This window comes from Ylistrum balloti, unplaced genomic scaffold (genome assembly GCF_031769215.1).
Source record: "Ylistrum balloti isolate Yb309-2 unplaced genomic scaffold, AGI_CSIRO_Ybal_v1 Utg370120, whole genome shotgun sequence".
Classification (NCBI taxonomy): domain Eukaryota; kingdom Metazoa; phylum Mollusca; class Bivalvia; order Pectinida; family Pectinidae; genus Ylistrum; species Ylistrum balloti.
In genome coordinates, this window is record NW_026782137.1 from 728,716 (window position 1) to 736,922 (window position 8,207).

General features: G+C 34.0%; 1 protein-coding gene across 1 annotated transcript; it reads right to left on the bottom strand.

Annotated features, from left to right (window-relative positions):
* Window positions 1-1,951: 1,951 nt before the first annotated feature.
* Window positions 1,952-6,809, bottom strand: LOC132550349 (uncharacterized). The gene is made up of 2 exons (XM_060214399.1): window positions 6,718-6,809; window positions 1,952-4,282 (listed from the first exon to the last, which is right to left on the bottom strand). Exons 1-2 carry the CDS (start codon window positions 6,800-6,802, stop codon window positions 3,795-3,797), a joined length of 573 nt encoding a protein of 190 aa, XP_060070382.1. The 5' UTR covers window positions 6,803-6,809; the 3' UTR covers window positions 1,952-3,794.
* Between the last annotated feature and the right edge of the window lie 1,398 nt (window positions 6,810-8,207).

Here is an 8,207-nt window from a genome sequence, read left to right on the forward strand (position 1 = left end):
TATCATCTACTGTATAACTACTGTACGTTTGTGTATTTCAAAAATACACATGAAGGGCATAATAAATTTCAGGCTCATAATCCTGTTACATCCATCAGCCATTTACCTAATCGTCATTTGTGAAATAGATGCCAGTGCATGGCGTCTGACCATGTAAAGCATTAATTTCATTCTACTATAGATCACAAAATTGTTACTTTTAGTAACTTATTGTGATAAGTCAGAACTCTGGCCTAAACAATGATTGACTCTTACATGTTTTTGAAGAATAAATTAAAACATAAAAAATTCTGCATCATAGTTTCAAGTTGAAATTATCATCTGCCATGAAAAGATTTTTTTATTGGTTTCATAATCTAATTGAAAGGAAATTTTCACGTGATAGACTTGTAGTGATCAGTAATATTATGCAGAAACAGATTACAACAGTTTGTATCATTTATGTACAATATAATTTGGTGTTAACTGTTTTCAGATTATACAAGTTCATAGGAAACTTGTCCCTGAATGCCTGGTTAACACAGATTTACATATTGTACCTAATATAGATAGATCCAAATGTGGACTTATGTGCGGGTATTACAAACAAATCAACTGGTCTAAATTGGTCAGATATATGACAAATATGTCATCTACAAATAAGTGTTTATAAATGTATCATAACAATACTGTACAGTTGATGTTTGTGAAAATTGAGGTATATCAGCAGTTTTGCCAGGAGGATGTATAATTTCTAGATATTGACCCATCTTTGTTGTTAAAAATTATTTCAGTAAACTGTCATAATATTTCAAATCACAATTCTTTGTTTTTTTACTTGACTGCTTTGAATTCTTACTAAAAAAAAAAGTACATGGGATACTGGATATATGTTTAGAAATGGAGAAAAAAAATCTTAAACATTCTGGAAATCCATATCTCTTCAACAACAAGAAGAATGGGTCAGTATGTGGGTATAGATAGGTGTACATTGGTACTGTTGTACAATGCTGTGTGTTTGTGAGCCTGGTCGTTGATCCTTGTATTTGCTGTTTGTATTCTCTGTGACCTCTATGTTTTTGAAGGTGAAACAATGTTCTTCTAGAGTTAATTCCCAGAGACAAAGATAACTGATCTTTACTTACAATACATAAGGTACAGAGTATCAATTGTTTTCCCACATAAAGTTAATCTGTTGTGAAACACTTGAGTTAATTACTGAGAAAATGCCAAGACAAAATTCATTCTTGGGCATTTTAACTTTTCTGTTTACTCTGGGAACATTTAAGTTTACATTACGAGTAAACTGTAAAATTGTATGCTAATAAAAAAAGCTGTAAATGTCTGATATTCTTCATGGATATTAAATGTATTAGTGCTAAAGATATTTACACCCAGGGAACATGTTACCCTGGTAAATACTAGCCGCACTAGCACTTGGCTAAAGAGATCTTCTCTTAAGCTCAGTTGGTTGAGTGTCAGACTAATAAACCAGAGGTTCCGGGTTTGATTCCTAGTGGATGCATTGAAATAAGAAATGACCTCTGTTACAAACACAAAAATAAAAACCTTGAAAAAAAACAGCTTATGCATTTACATGAAGATTATAAGTAGCAAGGATTATTATATAATATGTTATTACGGATTCTATATCCTCTGGAGTCGATGTATTCTCTGTTCACCTGGATGTTCCTTAAACATTGTATATTCACCTACACAGCTTTAAGCATTTATACTTCAAACACTATGGTTGTGACTCATCAGAACATTATTTCATTTTTGGAACTCTGTAATGTGCATGTTCAACAAGCACAAAGTCTAATGGGATATTTGATATCTTTGAAGTTTGCCATTTAATTTAGAATGTGTATTTTTTATCTGTGCACATTAGAGAGTTCCATTTTGAGACATCATCATCTCATTATCATTCATGTTTTTGTATTGGGGTGACAAAAGACAAAATGTGAAAAACTTCTTTCTAGACCTTGTTTATTTTGTAAGTAAATACCTGTAAATGTATTTGTTTGCACAAAGCACATTTTTGAAATAGCCAGCATTATATTTTGTGTATAAATTTCACATCAACAGTAGTTCAATTTTGATATGCAGTACCATGAGCATGATGTAGAATATGACGAGACATTATGCTAAATGGACTTCCTATTCCCGCGTTAATCAGAAAGGACATTTTTAGATTGTTTCATGAAAGTATTTTAAGACCAATTGTAGAGCAACAGTTCTCATTAACTCCTCACAGATAAAGAATTTGAAGTTCTTATACCTGGCCTCGCTATTAAAATAAAACATTGGGGAGTCAATTATCATGTTTTCAAAATATGATTCATAGGTCTAATTCATTCATTATCATATTACATCAACAATAAAATGGCAGATAACAATTCTTTTCATTTAAACATTTGTCTACAGTTCTAAATGAAATCTTACTATTACCCGTTACTAACATGGTGCAAGGATAGCCATGGTTATCATGAGTCTTAGGTGTATATTGTTTCTGTGATGTAGATGTATGTTTAATTTCTGTGCTTCTGTCACCTCCATCGTTTGTTACAATGTGATTACTCGACCTTCTGGTTGTGACTTAATTTATCTGTACCTTTGGAACATTCCATTAGCTTTATAAAGCATTCATTTACATGTTCTACAAGATATCTCAAATAAAGTGTTTCGTAAAAGAGTTATTTTATTTGTTTTTGTATTTTATGACAACACATAAAACACAGACTTTGATATGGTTTAGTCTTAATGTACTTAGCATTTTAGAACTTTAGAGATGACAAGCATTTAAGTTCTTAATTCAAACTGTATTTAAAATTTAGTGCCACTTAGATGACCAGGATTTCATTTTCTGATCAGGTACTGTTCAGTTTCCTTCCAGTATTAGACCCCCTCTAGTTCCGGGAACTTTAACCTATACTAGATGTGAAATGTAAAATGACAACTAGTTGACTATAAAAAATTTACAAAGTAATAATCCCCTCCAGACAGAATGATATTCAAAAAGACAATACTAGGACAGACAACCTAAGTCTGTAACTTGTTATTCTATCAAGCTTACAATAACAGAGATGTTTACTTATAGCATATATTTTACCTTGAAGTAAAGGTCACACTCACCCGATTTCAATCATGATGACATCATGAGCTTCATATTCTATCATATTGATTATAGGGAGAATATCCATACACTTACACTTTATTGATAATGTAAAAATTTTACAATCAAGCTTGAGACATGAAAAAACTGTTTTAAATCAATTTGTCTTGAAGATGGTATCAAACAGATCATATTTTATGGGATACGATAGGGAAAGACAATTTGCACCAATATCTTTAAGCCATGCTGAAGGGGACATAACCCTCACAACCTTGTAAACCACATTTGTTCATGAGACTTCACTGGCTTTAGGCACTCAATCCTAATATGTACTCTGGACCTTCAATGTCAAAAGGTCTAAAAATAGCAAGCAATGAATGTCTTCAATTACCCAGAGAGCTCATATTCCAGACACAATATCATAATCTGAAAGTGAAGATCAAAAGGTCAAGGTCAAATTTTAATTTACAAATAGAAAGCCAAAACTCCAGCATGTCATTGTAGTAATGAAATTATATTGTTTGAATGGATGCAGAAATTGAAAAAGAAAACAAAATAACCATAGCAAGAGATCCCATTTTCCTGATCTATCATGTGATCATGAACAAATGATTGGCGCCAAGATTATTTTTATCTTACATTCATTAAATTAAAATGTTGAAATCACTAGAACAAATTCTATTTGCATCTATTATTCAATTTATTTTTCCCATTCAGAAGGATTAACATCATAATCTTGCATGGCTTTCTCCAAATTAATCCAACGTCCAAATACACACACATCCACAATACTTTTATGGAATTCTTTCCAGTGAGGTTTGATTTGTTTACACTTGGAAGCAAACAAATCCACTCCTGTAGATCCTGCATCAATCCTTACAAGTGTAAACAGGTAAAAGTTATGAAACTTTAGTTTATAGTCTTTATGTGCTGCAAACATTTTCTGTAGAAAATTAACAGATTCCGGATTCCTTACTGAAACTCCAACAACACCCACATCATTATGATATTCCAGTAAATGTGCTTGATAGTTTTCTTTCGGTGTAGTTGGATTGGTTTTGATGAGGGCCCCAGCTGTTGCCAAGAGCGATACATACACAGATGCCTTCAGAGGTCGATCCTTCATATCACGGATTGTGTCTTTATATACCATGTGGTAGTCATTGAGGATGATATTAAAATAATTTGCTGAAAAAAAATAGAACAGTCATTCAAAACATGATAACATATTAATTTAAAGTACCTTTTCCATCACCTCATTCAGAAACTGTAAAAATACAGTTTTTAGCCTAATTTAATAACTTCAATATTTTAGGTTATAGATTAACACTGATTCCCCTCCACTTCACCTGTTTTCTATTGATTTCTGTTTTTTTTTTCTTCAATCCATTATCTACAGACCAATTACCAATAGATAACAGAGATTACTTTAATTGTTTGCCTTGTTGCAGTGTCTGTTACAACTCCTGAAGAAGAAACATTTAGGGTAGAGACATGATATTCTGTTGGTATTAAGGGTATCTGAGATAAAGCTTAGAAAGTTTGTAAAAAGAAATCAAATAATCCTCAAGGTCAAAGGGTTCAAAGAATTTAACAACTTCTTCAGATAATTCAAACAGTCTAAAATTACCAGAAGGTATAATATTTGGGTTGTAGGTCCCTGGAATGAAAGCCAAGAAGTTTTGCGAAAACCAATGACCTTTTAAGATTGAACCATGTCATAGAAGTCAAATGATTTATAATTAGATAGGTTCCTAAGATGATATTAACTGCTCCTACTCATGATTAACCAGAAGGTTCAAAATGGTGGTACTTGTCCGATAGATTCCTGGGATGAAATCCATGACAGTTTAGGAAAAGAAATACACATCATATTTGTTAAACTGCTCAAACGACCCCGATTAACCAAATGACCTAAATTCATAATCTTTGGCTGGTAGATTTATAGAGCTTGACAAAGTTTGTGAATAGAAATGACCTTGATCTTTATCCTGTCACAGGGGTCAAGTTAGTCTTCCAGAAAAGGATCAGTTGAAGATGACTAATATTCAGTTATAAAAAGTTTGACAATTCATTATGTTTTCCTTTTAACAACTGCTCAAATTTTTGTCATTCAGCATGCTGAACATCTAGAGACAAATGTCAAAATGTGCACAGACAACAAATAAGAGTATGAAGACAATGAGCACCAACCTGTATGTGTAACATAAAATTATGTCACCAAATTCAAAAAAGTTTTGCTTCCTACTAGGGAAAAGTTGTCCGCCCACTGATACTACTTCATAATTCTAGGATATACTATTCTATCAAATAGGATTATGTCAATCTGGTGTAAAAGGAGCAGTTTGGTGTGGCTAATACATAGTGTTAGATACAGTCTCTGTAACTCAGCTGACCAAGAATGCTTCTTTGGCTCAGTTGGTAGAGTTAGTCATTTATCACACAGACGACCCACAGATTCCAGGTCAAGGTACATGGCAGGATGTGTGTTTTTCCACGTTCTTTCACACAGATAAACAACTTTTCAGTTCACATTAACATTGCTACGATTCAAACAAAGAATTTCTCTCAAGATCAATCAGGAATTAGCTATTAGTCATGGGATCAACCCTAGCAAAAGCTTTGAAATAATTTCTGCTGTATTTGAATAACAGTAGCATCAATGTAACTTCCTTCTGTGAAATTTAAAACTAAACTCTCCACATGTTATCGCTGCTTGTAAAAACAGACTTATTAGATACATATGTAACAATTACCACAATACAAGCTCCATCGCTAACATGATTGAATCTCTACATTGGGCACCACATCACATTCGCTGCTTGTAAAAACAGACTTATTATGATCTACAAAATAGTACATGGCCTTGTCACACTTCATGCTGAAAATCTCCTCTCTGTTGACTTGTGCACTCATTCAAGCCATCACAACCCATCATGCTTTCAGGCTCATACAAACCTCTACATACTGCTATAAACACTTTGATATTATTCTATCCAAAATCTATCATACAATGGAACTCACTATTCCAGGTTTTGTTTCTGCAGACACCTTCAAATCACTTGTCACAGTGTCTTACCTACCTCATCACTAAAACTCAAATTCATATCATCTTTAAAAAATACCTTTTTGTCCAACGCCTTTTGAACTAACCTTCAGAATTGACGGCCCCCATGTACTACTAATATGAAGAACCTGTGCTGTGTACAGCTCGGCCCCCATGTACTACTAATATGAAGAACCTGTGCTGTGTACAGCTCGGCCCCCATGTACTACTAATATGAAGAACCTGTGCTGTGTACAGCTCGGCCCCCATGTACTACTAACATGAAGAACCAGTGCTGTGTACAGCTATCATTAGGAGTTGACGTTGCCACTTTTTATTACTATTTTCGGCTAGTGGAAGGTTATCTTTAGTGAAGCGTAGAGTGCCAAGCTGGGGACTAAACTGTTGCCAGTTTTGGCCCCAACTATAAACATATTTCATCAGACATAAATCAGCTGTATATGTTCAATACGTTGTACTGTGCGGTGACCTCTCAACTGCAAATTGAAAGTTAAACTTAGAAATTACCGATAGTCAGTTATTCGACGCATTTCTTTCTTACTGAATAATCTTTTACCTATTTTCTCTATTTTTCCACCTTTCCATTTCTCAGGAAGTCTTGGTTTTATTCTGGAAAGAAGTTTCACGCCAGAGGTAGTCATGCTTGTTGTCTGCCTTATTTTTTGATCACTAAAATGTTTGAAAATGCGGCATTCTTAATATTCTGAGACTCAAATGATATTTTCCGGAATGAATTCATAAAAATATATTGGTTACGTATCGGTGGATTTTTTTAGATTTTTGTAATACTGCTATCATTATATTCAATATTTATTATTTTTACATCATGAAGAATTAAATAAAAAAGATGAACTTGGATTCGGAATTTCGCACCAACCACTTCGTTAAATATATTAGTTAGTAGGCCATGAACATGCGCATGCGTGGTGAAAGTGCGCGAACAGCAGAAAATCTGAAGAACTTCAAGAAGGTAAACATGAGTGTGATATATGCTTTCATTTGGCTTTTCTTTTTTCATATGGGAAATTTTCTACGGAGTGAAACTTCAGTAATTAAGATCGGGAGCATGTCAATCTTGTGATTTCACTTTACACAACGAAATACGTGATCGTACACAGATGGTGTCATCGAATTTTGGGCTTTAATCCCTGCATTAATAGAGTAAAACAAGCTGAAGATGTCCGACAGTTGTCTGTATGTCTTCTATAAATGTTATATATTTATTACTCGCTGTGATTAACAACAAAGCAATGAAATTAGCTCCGCCGCCTCCGTGAACGACTGACTCGGCGTTAAATTCTAAACTTGTACTTTTACCGACACGCTGCAAACTCGCCCTATCAGATCGTGTTTCTAAATAAACGAAGCATGCCACCGGATCTGAAAACAATTTTAGGGTGACAGGGGGTGCAAAACCACGATCTTCATACAATCAGATATGCTTCTTATAGTTTTATGATTTTACAGGTGGGATTGTTAATTAGCTGTAATACAGCTCCTGGTGTTTCCATTGTTTATCCAGGCGATTTTTGAATGTGTTATTAACACTGGAAGGTTGTTCCATACTTTCCATTCTGTGAGAGAATAACTAAATCAGTTTGTCCTGTTGCTACTCCTGCTTGCAGCGCTGCTCCAGCTTATAAGTATGTTGTTTGTATTTTTAATATATTCCACTCATTCTTGTATGCATAGTCCTGCGGTAAGCGAGGGTGGTAATCCTACATTCCTGTGCATAGTCTTGGGATTCAGACTGTGTATCCGCAATGTTAAATCTACCGTCTTGCCAATCTCTACTGGTAGAGAACTTACTGTTTGGTAAAATGTAAATCAGTGTATGATTTATAGCTATCATGCTGTTATAAACTATATAAAACATTGCCTGAATGCTAACCCTTGTGTATGTTGTCAGTCTTATCTACTTGTGTCCCATTCACTTCTAGGCTATATTCTAGATTCAATTTAGCACTGACCCAGTGCCTGGGAAAGATTTTTTTATGATGGGACAATGGCTCTTCATAATCCAAAATCAATGTGACATTTTCAAAA